General features: G+C 48.1%; 1 protein-coding gene across 1 annotated transcript; it reads left to right on the top strand.

Moving 5' to 3' along the window:
* The first annotated feature begins 1,641 nt into the window (after positions 1-1,641).
* On the top strand, positions 1,642-13,402 carry LOC120645502. The gene is made up of 2 exons (XM_039922283.1): positions 1,642-1,921; positions 13,284-13,402. Exons 1-2 carry the CDS (start codon positions 1,642-1,644, stop codon positions 13,400-13,402), a joined length of 399 nt encoding a protein of 132 aa, XP_039778217.1.
* Positions 13,403-16,080: the final 2,678 nt, after the last annotated feature.

Here is a 16,080-nt window from a genome sequence, read left to right as displayed (position 1 = left end):
CAGCACCAAGTACGAGCACCATGGTACCCTCCGCTGTAGGGTGATCCAGGTCATCGACAAAAGTGACCACTACCCCGACATCCAGCCATGGCGAGTGACCGCCAAGGGGTTTAGGTACCAAGATACCAAGATACATATCCCTTGGTCGTCAGGAAGGCGCTCCACACCAATGAGGTTCTTTCCTCCGGCCATCAGATTTTTGTGCCAGATTTAGGTTATTTGTGCCAGATTTTTGAAGGACACCTCGCCCCCACACCAATGAGGTTCTTTCCTCCGGCCATCAGAACCCCAATTTGGGAGGATCGCATGAGAAGCCTAGAACGGTGCCGCCATGAAGAGAACCCCCTGTACCAAGTAGCTACCCACCTAGCCTCCTTGGATCAGCTCTTTGATGAGCAAGCCAGCCTCCTAAGGGAGCAGACCCACCGAGCCGAGCAAGCAGAGCTCGCGGTAAGGAAGCATTAGATCCGGGTGGCTTAAGCCGAGGCAAGAGCCGCAGCCGCGGTCAGTAGCGAAGCGGTTGCCCAGGAGAGCCTTAGGCAGGCCAGGGACCGGCGTATGCAAGAATGGACCAGAAGTGGAACGCCAGTCCCGGCAATTGGGGAAAACCATGTCCTACTTGGGACGCCCATTATAGGATGGGGACCACTTTTGGGACCCCACAAGCTCCTCCCGAGAATCCAGAAAGATCAAGTGCTGCAGTTGAAGGAGAGGCTGCTGAGCAACCCTGAGAAAATGAAAACTTAGAGGACGGCGAGCAAGGACTGCTCATTCCCCTAGAGGCACACTCCGTCTCAGAAGAAGGCTCGCCCCGCGAGTAGCATGCCCCGAAACCACCCTAGTGTTGTACCCTCCCAGCCCCTATGGCTTAAGTTGTACCCTTAAGTGTGGCCTTTGCACCCGGTCGTGTAGTACACGTTTGGCCTTGCCCCAGTGTTGTACCCCCGTGCAGTAATAAAGTTGTTTGTGCTTGTTGTTCTGTGTGCTTGTTTGTGTGCTTTTCGACAGATGGAAGATTCTGCCTTTTTAAAAATACGAACTAAATAACTTGAACATCACTTCATCCTAGTCCCAGTCTCATAAAGACTCTACCCAATCTACAGATGTCTTCTCGACGTGGTTCAAGAGCTTCCCACAGTCGGACCCCTGCAGCCCCTGGCGCAGGAGCACCGCAAGATGAGCACGGACAAGACCTAAATCAGAAGGAGCAGGAGGTAGACCAGCAAGAAAAAGGAAGCCAAGGGGAAGTGCCACTGCCACCACCACCTCCCATCGGGGACCTCACAGATAATACACAATCAGACCCTCATACTGGAAACCCTAGCCAATGCCCTCATCAATAAGCGGCCAAGAGAGCAGACCATGAATGACAAGTTGACAACTTTCCTGAGAACCAAGCCACCAACCTTTGCCGGATCCAGCAACCCCTTGGAGGCAGATGACTGGCTGTGTGTGATGCAGAGGAAGCTCGAGCCATTCGAATACCAAGATCGAGACAAGGTTCTTCTGGCTGCCCATCAGCTCACCGGGACTGCTTTAGCTTGGTGGGAAAACTACTGTGCCGCTGCCAAACATGCCTCCACCATCACTTGGAAGGAATTTGTGAAGGAATTTCACAGTTATCATATCCCCTTGGCCACGATGAAGCGCAAGGCGGATGAGTACCGCGAACTGCAGCAAGGAAGCATGTCAGTTGAAGAGTACACCTACCAGTTCATAGAGCTGGCCCGCTATGCACCCGAGGAAGTGGATAAGGATGAAAAGAAGCAGGACATGTTCAAGAAAGGATTGAGCCCAAAACTCCGGACCTTGCTTACCTCTCAGATATACCCGGACTTCAATACTCTAATGAACATGGCCATTCTTACAGAAAGGGCCAAAGCAGAACAGAGGAAGGAAAACAAACGCAAGTTCCTGGAAAGTAAGGCCTACCAGCAAGACCGCTTCCAAAAACCAAGAAGCTCCAGCTATACTGCACCAAGATCTCAGGCCCTAATACAGTATAGGACCCAGTCCCAAGTGACGGGCCCCCAGGCCCCTAACACACAGTTCAAGAACTAGAACACCATGAAGGCCCCGCAGAGCAATGTAATCCAAGTCACCAACAACAACAACAATGCTAGGGCCTGTTTCAACTGCCGTGAGACAGGGCATTACATTGCCAACTATCCATATGCCAAAAACAAGCCGGCTGCATCGGCCTTCTCCAACTCGGTGAATGGGCCTGGGGCACCGGTATCCGGAGCCAACCATGTTCCCATCGGCAGCAACAACAAAGGCAACAACAACAACAGCCAGCAATCTTATGGACGAGCCCGCGTCAACCACATCAACGCACAGGAGGCTCAGGGTGCGCAAGGAGTGGTACTTGGTGAGTTCCTAGTCAGCTCAACTCTAGCAATAGTATTATTTGATTCTGGAGCATCACACTCATTCATATCATCGAGCTTTGTGGATAAGCATAAAATACCTACGGTACTACTAAAAACACCCCTATTAACCCGGATGCCTGGAGGTGACATCAAGTGTCAACTGGGTTGTTTACGGGTAAGGATCAACTTAAGTGGGGTAGAATTTCTAGCAGATCTAGTAGTACTTAAGTCTAAAGGAATAGATGTAATCCTTGGAATTGATTACTTAAGTCTACACAATGGGCTCATAGGTTGTGCTGACAAGGTAGTACACCTAACCAACTCGGATGGTGTTGGCGCTCCTTAAGTACCCCTTTTATCCCTTGTTTATCCTTGATAATGGCATGAATTTAATATCAAAATCACTAACCGTCCTAACCCCGGCCTAATTATTGGTCATTTTCACGTTTGCACATATATTTTGGAGGAACTTCGTTTTTGCAGGTTTTTGGCCTATTTTGGAGCATGAAATGATGAGGCCCGTGATCGAGCGCTAACACGGAGAAAGACGAAGGCCAAAGCCCAAAAGGAGAACCAAAGCCCATGTTGATTCGAAGCCCATTCACGCACATCCATCCTCCAAGAGAGCCCAAAGAACCGAACCCACGAAGATGAGATCAAGATACTTCGGGATTAAGCAAAGCAAATGAAGATTTAAGGAAGGATTCCCTATCCTATCCTTCCCTCGAAGATATCTCCAAGATAACAACGTCCAAAGGGGTGAAATCGTGAAGGACAGAAACTCTAGAAGATGCGAGGAGTCTACACGTGAAAGATGAGACCGAGGCAAGCCCGAAAAGGGGTAGGCCGGCCGGCCTAGGCCCATGGGGCCAGCCGGCCCAGCCCGTTTTCGAGTCGGATTGGCCTCCCCTTCGACCGGTGGCTTGCTCGGCTTATAAATAGCTCGCACCTTATTCAACTCGGGGAGGGAATCCACCCAGAACTCAATGAAAACCTAGGGCTAAGACCGGAGGGAGACGACGGCCGCCGCAAGTCCTCGAGGGTACCTAGGAGATGGCTTAGGCCACCCCTAGCCGCCATGGCCTCCCTATGAGGTTGTGCCATGGTGGAGTTCGGGAGTCACCCCCAACATTCGTCGGGGTATGTACACACACGATGGTGATTTCAATCTACTCTTTATTCTAGTTGTCTCGACTTTGGTCTACTTCAATGCATGCTTTCTTTCTCATATGTGATGCATCCATATGTTCACAGTAAGATTAGATCTATTCGTGGTGATTAGTCTATATCTTGCGGATACGTTGAGGTAGCGTGTTTTAGCTAGTTGGTTGATTACCCCGGTGTGGTGACAGCATGGCAGAGGGAAAAATTCTAGCGATGACATGATGAGATGATTTCGTGTACCTTTAGTTGAGATGCAATCTATGTTTTGATCACCTTTTTGACTAGAACTGTACCTAGAGACGATAGGCCCTAGCTCCTTGGTTGTGTTATCTCATCTACGGTTGTGGGTGTGATGTACACTTATGCTTCATTCATATCTATCAAGTGTTCAGTTTATATGCAATCTTCGCTTCATGTTTAGGTTAGGTTCGATAGGTTAGATGGTAAACTCTAGTCGGTTCGCTTCCGATCCATGGATTGATAAACCATGGGGGAGTACTCTAAGGGAAAAGCTACCACGATCCGTGCGCTTGCGGTACATAAATTGGCGCTTTAAGAAGCGTCAACAGATGGGATGCAAGTGACCTGCCATACTCGGGAAATTGGACCAGACCCAACGGTTTTCAGTATGGATGTGAAATCCTTAGAAGAAGTTCCAGATGTGAATGAATACCCTGATGTTTTCCCTGATGAACTACCTGGAATGCCACCAGACCAGGACATAGAGTTCTCCATTGACCTTGTCCTAGGGACCTCTCCCATAGCCAATAGACCCTATAGGATGGCAGACCCAGAACTAGCAGAGCTGAAGAAGCAACTAGAGGAATTACAACAAAGTGGTTTTATCAGGCCTAGCTCATCCCCGTGGGGAGCCCCAGTCCTGTTTGTCAAGAAAAAGGATGGAAGTATGAGGATGTGTGTAGATTATCGGGCACTAAATGAGGTTACCATAAAAAATAAGTACCCTCTCCCCAGAATTGATGATCTCTTCGATCAGCTAAAAGGAGCCAAGTACTTCTCCAAAATTGATCTGAGATCAGGATATCACCAGCTCGAGATTAAGGAAAGTGACATCCCAAAGACAGCTTTTGTCACCCGTTACGGGCAGTTTGAGTTCACCGTGATGTCTTTTGTACTCACGAATGCACCTGCTTATTTCATTAATCTAATGAACAAGATGTTTATGGATGAGTTAGATAAGTTTGCCGTAGTCTTTATCGACGACATACTTATTTACTCCAAGAGTGTCCAGGAACACGAGCAACATCTGCGGGTAGTTTTGGAAAAGTTGAGAGCGAATAAACTCTATGCTAAATTCAGCAAGTGTAAATTTTGGCTAGAGAAAGTGGCTTTCCTTGGTCATATTCTGACCGCAGAAGAAGTAGCAGTAGACCCTGAGAAAGTCGAAGTGGTGTCCAATTGGCAGCAACCAACAAATGTTAGTGAAATCAGAAGTTTTCTGGGATTAGCCGGTTATTACCGGAGGTTTATTGAAGGATTTTCCAAGATAGCTAGACCCATGACGGAGCTACTTAGGAAGGATAAAAAATTCACTTGGACAAAGTCATGTGAAAGAAGTTTTCAAGAGTTGAAAAGAAGATTGACAACCGCCCCAGTACTAACCCTACCGGATATTCATCGGGACTTTGTCATCTATTGTGATGCATCCCGACAAAGGTTAGGATGTGTCCTCATGCAAGACGGGAAGGTAGTAGCTTATGCCTCCCGACAACTCAGGCCTCATGAGCAGAATTACCCAACACATGATCTGGAGTTTGCAGCCGTAGTGCATGCCCTTAAGATTTGGAGACATTACTTGATTGGAAATAAGTGCGAGATTTACACCGACCATAAGAGTTTCAAGTATATCTTCACCCAGCCGAATTTGAACTTAAGGCAAAGAAGATGGTTGGAATTGGTTAAGGATTATAATTTGGAAATTCATTACCACCCCGGAAAAGCTAACGTGGTAGCCGATGCCTTAAGCCGGAAATCTTATGGACCCAAGAATGCTCACCTGCAAGAGGAAATGGCACGATTGAATGTGCACATTGTCCCTCGAGGCTCCAGCCACAAGCTGAGTGTCCAACCCACCCTGGAGGATAGGATCAGAAAGGCCCAAGGATCGGACAGGGATTTAATGAAGATCCGCAAATATACTGGAGAAAACAAAGCACCGGATTTTCGAGTATAAGATAAGGGAACCTTGTGGTATAAGGATAGAATCTGTGTACCCAAAGAAGGGGACATCCAGCAAATGATCATGGACGAGGCTCATAACTCGGCATATTCCATTCACCCCGGGTCCACCAAAATGTATTTGGATTTAAAACAAAAGTATTGGTGGAATGGAATGAAGTCAGACATTGCCTAGTTCGTTGCCCATTACGATACATGTCAAAGGATCAAAGCTGAGCATCAGAAGCCAGCAGGATTACTACAACCCCTACCTATCCCAGTTTGGAAATGGGACGAGATAGGAATGGATTTTGTGGTACGACTGCCCAAGACCCAGAAGGGTTATGACTCCATTTGGGTAATAGTGGACCGGCTCACCAAGGTTGCTCACTTCCTACCCGTATGAACCAACAATGGAGGAGAAAAGCTAGCCCGGCTTTATGTGGATAATATAGTAAAGTTGCATGGTGTGCCTAGCAGAATCGTTTTAGATCGAGGGACCCAGTTTACCTCCAAGTTCTGGAAAAGTCTGCATAAGGCCATGGGGACCAAATTAGATTTTAGTTCGGCCTATCACCCGCAGACTGATGGACAAACTGAAAGGGTAAACCAAATCATGGAGGATATGTTAAGGGCATGTGTGCTTACCTATGGTAAAGATTGGGAACAAAGCTTACCCTATGCAGAGTTCTCATACAACAACAGTTATCAGGCAAGCTTAATCATGTCGCCATTTGAGGCTCTTTATGGGAGAAAGTGTAGAACTCCTCTGATGTGGTCAGAAGTAGGAGAGCATTCATTAGTTGGACCAGCCCTCATAAAGGAAGCAGAAGAAAGAGTAGCAGAAATCCGCAAGAAGTTGAAAGCAGCCCAGTCCAGACAGAAGAGCTACGCGGACAAGAAGAGATGAGAAATAAGTTTGAATCCAGGAGACTTCGTGTATCTCAAGGCTTCTCCTATTCGAGGGACCCGAAGGTTTCAAGTACATGGAAAATTAGCCCCTCGGTACATTGGACCGTATCAAGTACTGAAGAAAGTCGGAAAAGTGGCCTACCGACTTCAATTACTTGAAGGAATGTCACATACACCCCCATGTCTCACAACTAAGAAAGTGTTTAAGGGTACCCAAGGCAGAACACGTGCCAGTAGAGACAATAGATCTACAGCCAGACCTGTGATACCAAGAAGTACCGGTCAAAATCCTGGACACGGTAACAAAAAGAACAAGGGATTCGGAAGTACGGATTTGTAGAGTGCAATGGAGCAGACACAGAACAGAAGAAGCTACGTGGGAACGCGAAGATGCTCTGAAGAAGGAGTTTCCCTATCTTTTTAGGGACCAGCCGAATCTCGAGGACGAGATTCATTTTAAGTGGGGTAGGTTTGTAATATCCCAAAAAAAATCACCAAAACAAATCAATCGCTAAAAATAAATTTCAAAAAAATTTCGTCGCTGAGCACGAATCGTTTCAAAAATCTTTTTCCATCCGAGCTCCTAATTTTTCCCAAAATCCTTCCCGGTGTTTCGCCGTCCGACACCAAAATCAATCGTCATCCCTTCTCTTTCTTTTCCTCGTCCCACGTGTTGCGCTGTGTGTCGCCGACCGCCGCGCGTGCTCGATCGACCCCGCGATCACCGCCGCGCGTGGTTGACCGTCGCCGCGAATCCCGCCCGAGCCGCACTGCTCGTAAGCCCAGCTTGACGCCAGGAACAGTGAACCGGCCACGCGCCGCACCGCCCCGAACGTCGCCTCCCCCGCTTGCGGCCGCTGGCCCTGCCCCATCCCATCCCTGCCTACATTGCTGTGCTCCCTTGCCCGCCTCGTCGCTCGCGCTCGCTGGCGAGCAGGGCTGGCCGCACACGCGGTGCCCCACTGCCATTAAAGACCGCGGAGCTCGCCAACCCGACGTGCCCCTCCTCCACTGCCTTACCCCGCCTATAAATAGGCCTCCACCGCGCCCTCGAGCCCCACAACCACGACCACCACCGCGCGCCACCTCGCTGGCCCTGCAGCGCCGCCGCCCCGAGCTTTCTGACCCGCCGTTGCCGGCCTCCATGGCGGTGCCGCCTCACCGCGCCCCCAGCCCAAATCGAGGTAGGGAACGGATTCCCCTTGCGCCCCTCCCCCTTTTCCCCTCCTCCCCGGCTGCCGCCGGCCCCTAGGGCCGCTGGAATCACCGGCGCCAAGGGTGCCGTGCGCCCCCCCCCCTCCCCCTGCTCTGTTTTGGTCATGGGAGAGAGGAGGAAGAAGGGCATTTTGCCCAAAACCCCCTCCCCTCTCTCCTATTCTTTAAAGAGCCCTTCCACTCTCTCTAGTCCTATTTGCAAAGAAACCCTCTCCTTTCTTATATTCTAAAACAAACCCGTCTACCATGTAACCTATTTATAAATAGACCCTACCTGTTTTCTATGCCTCCCTGATCTTTCCAAAAATTATAATCAAGTCCATTCCTTCCCAAAACTATTTACACATAAGCCCTCGAACCCCGTTTAGCCATAAACCTCCTGCTAACCTGTCAATTCATGCGCCAAAAATCCTCCAATCACCCCGAAACTTTACCACGTTATTTCTAATATATTTTCCGCCATGCCATTAGAAAATCTTTCAAAAATATTATTCCTACCTCCATATCATAATTTCTTCTGATTCGAGCTCAACGATAAAACATTTATTTCTTTTATTTATTGTGTATTTGTTTGTGTGCGCCATAGATACCGGTGTGAACAAGGGAGAACCCGTTGAGGAGTTTGCCGAGCAGTACCACGAGCCGGAGCCTGAAGAACCGTACCGCGAGCAGGAACTCCCGGAAGGATTCGAAGACGGCAAGTTCAATCTCATGTTATCACACTCAATATGATTTATTCTATTTGGATGTTAATTGCTGCTAGAGCACCGCTTGGGACTCGGTACTCGTGTTATCACACTCAAAAATGGTTACAACATGCTTTATAAAAGGGAAAAAGCATGAGTATTGAGAAAAAGGGAAGTTGGGTTATAAAAGAATAGAATGCTAAGATGGGAAGGATGAATGGCATTCCCTGGGTGGATTGTCATACGTTGGTGGCTCGTACCGTTGTGGTAGAGCAAGAAGGTTGGGAGATATCCATCATGTCACAATTAAGAACCGAGTTGATGTGTCATCTTGCTTGACTCAACTGTCATGCAAACCACTCGACCGTTGTATGTGGCAACGGCTTAGCATAAACCCCACTAGTTAGTCTGATAGCCAACAGGAGAGCTGAGAGCAACGGGCGACCAAGGAGAAGGGATAAGGTCATGGTGACTTATGCCCTGGTTAAACCTTAGTATTAGGTCAATGGCCCCTTGGTGGAGTCCGTGTTGGCTAGTCAGGTCTAACTAAGGTGGGTAATGGCTTGGTTGGGATCTGCACCGACACTAAGGTGATCATGCTGTGGTACCCCACTTGTGGGTAAAGTTGCACACCTCTGCAGAGTGAAGAACCTATTCGAATAGCCATGCCCATGGTATTGGGCGAGTTACGGTTTGGTCACACAACTAGACTTTTGGGAGGGATGATTTCACGGTGTGCGTTGTTTTGGAAGGTGTCCGGCAATTGTGCCAAGCACTACCGCGGATGGGGAGTCCAGTAGCATTAAAACTCGGATCCTTGGTGTAGGATCAACCCTACTCATTAATCGGTTAAGTAATAATTGCTTTAAGAAAACTCTTTTCAAAAATAAACCCCTGCATGTGTAAAATCTAGCTTTACTGCAAATAAACCTCAGCCCTATCCTTGATTTATCCTGTGCATATCTGTGTTACCCCCTCCGTGGATGGGGTTGGACTTGTTGAGTACTTCTGTACTCACCCGATATATATTTGTGGTTTTTCTTCAGAAGAAGATCAGGACTTCGTTGTTGAAGACGTTGAGTAGAGGTTGCGTCCGCACCCAACCTTGCCTGTGGTGTTGGTCCTCTGCAAGATGCTTCTGCTAGTGCATTACTCTGAGCCCGAGCTGGAAACCGTCTGGGTCGTGCTTTGGTGTATCACCGTAGCTGTTTTATTACTTATTATCGTTTGTATTGAGTGTTCGCCTCCTCGGAGGTTTGTACAGTAACTAAACCATCTGTTGAATAAATGTGTTATCAGCCTCCTGGGACTGATATTTGTATCACATTTAGTCTCTACTTTTGTGGGGATGCCTCAAGTAGCCTTATCACTTTGTTATCCTCTGTGAGCACACTTTGTTGTGTCTTACAAATCTTTTCAGTTAGTCCTTAACCCTTTGGTTAATCGCGACTAAATCCCTAACTCACCGTTTATCCCATAGTTTCCACGTCCTACCTCCGTTTTTCGTGTTTCTTGCGCTCTGCTAACCATAGCAGCGAGCCTTATCCGTTAGTACACTCTTTTAGAACAATTCTTTTATTCTGGTGTATTGTTCATAGATGTATCTTGTTGTTTGCTTTGTATGTTGCCCAATGATTGCATCGAGTAGAAGGATCGTTGTTTGAAGTTTGAAGATCAGGTTTCCCAATGAGCAAAAGCTGAAGAGCAGTAAGAGTACCTTTCTCATTGGAGAAAGGCAAGTGACCCTAACCTATCAGTGTTTTACCGTCGGATTCTCCGAGGGGTATCCCGAGGAGAGTGGTTATGAGTAGGGACTCGCCGGGATCAGAACGCGATGGTGCAAGGAACACAAGGATTTAGATAGGTTTGGGCCGCCGGAGTGTAATATCCTATGTCCTGTGTGGTGGTTTGTATTCCCTCTGGTATTGTTCGATGTTTTGGAGGGGTCCCTACTCGCCCTTATATGGTCTCGGGGGACAGGGTTACATGGAAATCCTAGTCGAGTTCTGTTAGGATTCTAGCACGAGAGGTTCGGCTAGTTCCCGAGACTGTCGACTAGTTCTACTCCTATTCGGGCAGATACAAAAGAGGTAGGGCCTAACCATGTACTACTCCCTACTCTAGAACATTCTGTGCCCATGGGCAGTCCTGTCGTCCCGGGTCTAACAAGCCCCCGAGCTCTTCGTAGTCCAGTCCTGCAGGCGCCAAGCATCTCCGAAGACGCTTGTTGAGTGCTTCGAGGAACTTCTAGACTTTTGCGTGTTCGAGCGCTCCGAGTCCTTCTAGGGCAAGTCATCCATCCTTGGAGTCCTTCGGGTAGTCTTCCAAGTGCTTCTTCGGCTGCATCGAGGCTATGTGGTGCTCAAGCCCCAAATCTGTCATGTAATATGGTGTGCGATGTATTCGCGCTCCATATAGAGTAGCCCCCGAGCCTTAGTTTGATTCGATGAATCGGGCTGGGGATTAGTTCAGTCTTTTGGGTTCTTCTAGTGCTTGAAATATCTTTGAAAAAGTTACCTTTTTATGATACGTGTCCCGCAGCCCCCAAGCCTTGAATTCAAATCTGTGATTTGGGGTTAAGGGTCTAGGAGATCGTATCATGTCCTCTGCGATCTTTCTGATATCATCAGTGCTACAGCGAATCTTCTGAAAAGGTGACAGTGCGGTGTACTATTTGCCCGTGGGTTCACATGGTGAGTACCGCTGTAGAATCTTTTCTGTTTCGCCCGTGAGCCTCCCTGCTTCTTGGGTGACATGAGCTGAGCCGTGGCTCTGCTGCTTCCTCTATTTAAGTAGGGTTTGCTGAGTTTGGATCTTCATTCTTGCAAATGTAGCCATGGGTTCCAAGTAGAGTTCTTCGTTGGAGAGTACTCAACCTCCTGATGAGAGTACTCGATTCGTCCTTGTAGGTGCTAGAAGAGTGTTTGCGAGCAGCACAAACACTTGCTATCTCTTAGGCCGCCACCTTTGCTCTTCACATCGCAGCCATCCTGGTTGTCTTGATAGAGAGCTGGTGGAAGCCATATCAGAAGTTTTTCCGGGTGGGAACTGTGGTTGTCTCCCCCCCCCCCCGATGGCCTCTGGAGAGATGGCATTATTTTTGTTGCAAAACATATCAGGGAGGGGAGCAGATGCAAGAAGAGGATTTGCGATGTTCTGGACCATCCATATCTTCTTACAATATGTATTTTCCTAACTGAATGTATCTAGGTTACTCCCCTTTGGGAGTAACAAGCTTTGTATCTTTGTATCAGCCCTTGGGCTGTCCCCTTTGTAGTTGAGATCGAGTGATTTTGAGTGGTGAAACTGTTGAGATCCTTGTATTTTCCTTTATTGGAATGTAATCCCTAAATGGAAATTTCTGTTTTTGCACTGGTTCCGCCTTTTCCGTGGAGGAAATTGGGGTTTGTTGGCTGGAATAACTCTGAAACCGGTGCGCGACCTTCGGGTTTCTTGTTATTTTACCATACTGCCACTGGCTCTGCTTATTTAACTGCTCGACTAGATCTAGGTTTAGCACGCTTTCTTAACCTCCTCTGTCGCTGCCAAAAAACTCATCTACTCTCGCCTCTGAAAGCCACGAGAAACTAACCACCGCTAGCCCCCGAGCGTGAAGCAAGAGAGAATCGTTCTCATGGCGCCGAAGAGGTCTGCTGCGAAGGGGAAGGTGGACAACGCTGCCGTTGGCGAGGCGGAGGCCCACTGGTGGAAGTCGAGTAAGTGTACCGACTCCCATCTTCTAGATCTGGTGGGAAAGCATCTTCTTCAACCCCGCAGCGTGATCCATTGGCGTGGATCGGCGGGGGAATCTTTTCCCCATGAGGAAGGAAATGAATCTGTTGTTTTCCTTCCTTATGTTCTTCGGGGCCTCGATTTTCCTGTTTTCGATTTCTTCCGGGGCCTCCTTTTCCATTGGGGGGTTCAGGTGCATCACTTGACCCCTAACTCCATTCTCCACATCTCGATTTTTGTCCATCTTTGTGAGGCTTTTCCGGGGATCAAGCCCCACTTTGATTTGTTTTAGTATTTCTTCCATCTGAAACCTCATCCCAATGATTCTAAGGTAGATGTAGTTGGGGGAGTTGGGTTGCAATTCCGTCAGGAGAAGCAACCAAAGTATATTCCTTATGATTTGAGTGATAAGGTCATTGACTGGAAGTCGATGCGGTTTTATATTAGGAACCTTTTTTCTTCTCTTCCTGCTCGCACTCCTGGCCCTCCTGAGAAAAAGTCAAGTTGGAATTCCAAGGGAAGCGGGGGGGATCAGGTTAACTTCCTCCTTGAGGAGATCGAGAGGCTGAAGGCGGATCACCAGATTTGCGGTGCTTCTGTTGTTGCGCATTGATCGATGCGGAGGATCCAGCCGTTGCAGCAGCGGATCCATTTGGGCTTTCAGTATACGGGAGGTGCGGATCCAAGATTAACGAGGATGATCTGAAGGATCGGGTGTTGGGATTGTTGAAGAATGTGGCTGGGATGACCAATATTGCTGGGACTTTCAGTGCTGGCAGGCGTCCACGGGAGGTATTGTTTCGAGTAGTCGACTGAAGTGTAGTTCGAGTACTTTTTGTTGAGTAGTCAAGTTGATCCAGTATCTTTCATGCAGATTAATCTTGAAAACTATCACAGTAGGCCTCCTCTGCCTGAAGATGTGCCTTTGGTGCATACTGACTCAAGTGTGCCTTTGACTTCTTTTGTCTTTGGTTCGAATTGACCATTGGATCTTTGATTGACCTCAGTTGTATCTAGTTTGCAGGTCTGTCGGCCAGTCGGACGGCGTCTGATGTTGGGGGCCGGACAGCGGATGAGCCGGCAGTCGAGTCTATAAGGACTCGGAAGCGGGGCGCCGCTTCAGCTGGTAGTAGTGACTGGTGAGTACGAGTTGGTACTTTTTTGGGTTGTTGTGTTTGATTTTGATGGTTTTTTTCTCTTCTTAGGCCTCCTTCTCCTTCCAAGAGGCAGGCGGTGGGTTCTGTCGATAGCCCGGCCATCACGACTCCTGCTTCGGGGCTGAGTATGGTCCCGAAGTTTACTAGATCGAGGAAATTTGTGCTCAAACACTCCTCTCAGTAAGGGCGATTGTTGATCGACTGCTTTTTTGCTTTTCTTTGATTTTGTTGTTGAAGTGTCGAGTGCTTCTTCTTTTTGTAGCAATCTAGACGCTCTTGGGTTTGATGAGTCGGAGAAAGGGATCTTTGGTTCCCTTAAGAACATCACCCAATTGCCTCCTGGTTCGCCAAAGGAGGGTGATCGGGTGGCTGATTCTGCTGCTGGGGCGGCGGAAAATTGGGTCATCGAGGAGGCGAGCAAGGAGTCTCCCGCCACTGGCACTGGTGAGTGGCTTGATTTGATCGACTGGCTTTTTCGTCGAGCTTTCGCTGATGTCTTCTGTGCTTTTTCAGACAAGCAGAGCGAGGATCGGGCGAAGAGTCCTTCGGCTGCTGCTAATGTTGACCTGATCTTGCGGGAGGTGCCACAGCAGGAAGTCGAGTCGTCGACTTCTGTTGCCCAGGAGATTCTGGGGTGTCATTCTTCTCTTGTTGTAAGTGCCTTTTGTACTCGAGTGGTTTTGTTGTGTTATCGAGTACTCTGCCTTGACTGTGTTCTGTTGACAGATTTTGGCTAAGCAAGTCGCTGAGCAGGCCGAGTTCCTTCGGCGAGCTGGAGAGGGTCTCCAATTGTCTGCTAACCAGGCACGGCAACTTGAGAAGATGGCTGCTCTTGAGCGGTCTTCTCAGGAGCAATCGCAGAAGGTCAGTCTTCTGGAGGCCCGGGTGGAGTCTTTGGAGCAGGACAATTCTACTCTGAAGGATAAGGCCTCCAAGCTGCAGGAGAAGGTCAAAGCTGCTGCCAAGGAGAATAAAAGTATTCTTTTCCTTCTTTGGTGCCTATCCTTCGGGTAGTTTTCTTCTGTTCTCATATTTTTCCTGCTTTGACAGAGCTTAAAAGCTTGTTGTTGCGAAAGGATAATGAGGTGACTGATCTGACCAATATTATGTATCGTCACGCAGATGCTGTGGAGAAGCTGTCTAAGATCAAGGTTGATGCTGATAAGCAAATGATCAGTGATATGAAGCAGATTAGAGACTTGGTGGCTGATCGTGATCAGAAAGCTCAGCAGTTGGCTGATCTTGAGGCGGTAGCTCAAGTAGTCGTCGAGATGGTTGAGGATGAAGCAGCTAGCGAGAAGAGTCTGCTGGAGCGTCTTCGTGAAGCCCCCAGCGACTCAGCAGCTTCTTCTCCGACACTTCAAGGGATTACTTGGCTCATGCCTTAGTATTAGTTAAGTCCTTTCTCCGTTCCATGAACTTGTCCTTTATTGGCGATAGGGTTGCCGTTGGCTGTTCGGAGGAGCGATTCTCTGAATATGTCGCGGAGATGAAGCCCGTTGCTGATAAGGTTATCAGCAGCTTGGAGCCAGCACCAGAGGCTTGAACAGTTGTTGTAATATCCTCTTGATTTTTGTGTGGATGTGAATCCTTTTGAGTACTTTCAACATTCTGATGTATAGTACTTTTTCCTTTTTATTTGACAGCCGGTTGGTTGGTTGCCTTTTTTATGAAGCTTGTCATTGGCTGTGTTGAATCATTTCTTCGAGTACAGTAGTAGTCAATTTTCTTTTCATCTCGTGGACGAGTAGTTCCTTTGTAGAAAAAGGAGAGGTTGTTCGTCGGTCGAGTAGTGTGGTAGTCAACGAGTTGTCGTCTTGAGGAAGAAGGGTTCCTTTTTAGGAGTTAGAAGTCGAGTGTGTAGTAGTTGATGAATTCTCATCTCTTTGGATGACTAAGTCCTTCTTGGATATAGGGAACTTGTCCCATCCAAGGATTTAGTACCGAAGTAATCGATCAATTGTCGTCTCGTGGACGAGAAAAAATTCCTGTTTGGGAGATAGGGAGCTGGTCCCATCTAAGGATCGAGTACCAAAGTAGACGATCAATTATTGTCTCATGGATTAAGAGATTCTTTTGGGAGATAGGGAGCTTGTCCCATCCGAAGGTTGAGTACCGAAGTAATCGATCAATTATCATCTCATGGACGAAGAGATCCTTTTGGGAGATAGGGAGCTTGTCCCGTCCGAAGATTGAGTACTGAAGTAATCGATCAATTATCGTCTCATGGACGAAGAGATCCTTTTGGGAGATAGGGAGCTTGTCCCGTCTGAAGATCGAGTACTGAAGTAGCCGATGATTTGTTGCCTTTTGGACAAAAAGTTCCTCTTGGGAAATAGGGAGCTTGTCCCATCCGAAGATCGAGTACCGAAGTAGTCGATGATTTGTCGCCTCATGGACGAGAAGTTCCTCTTGGGAAATAGGGAGCTTGCCCCATCGAGTACCGTAGTAGTCGATCAGTTGTCGTCTCATGGACGATAGTGTAGAGAACTTGTCTCTAGGGCCGTAAGGCTCGTGTCCCTTAGCCCCGACTACTCGATTCACCGTGCCTTTGACTTTGAGTGAACAAAGAAAGGTTGGTATTCGAGGTAGCCAAAGGAGTAACCACCCTTGGGGAGGGGGAGCTTATGTCTCTAGGTTTTACTCCTGAAGATGGTAGAGAAC

Source organism: Panicum virgatum, chromosome 8K (genome assembly GCF_016808335.1).
Source record: "Panicum virgatum strain AP13 chromosome 8K, P.virgatum_v5, whole genome shotgun sequence".
NCBI lineage: Eukaryota > Viridiplantae > Streptophyta > Magnoliopsida > Poales > Poaceae > Panicum > Panicum virgatum.
Note: the sequence above shows the minus strand (reverse complement) of the source record. Positions and strands in the feature narration are given on the sequence as shown.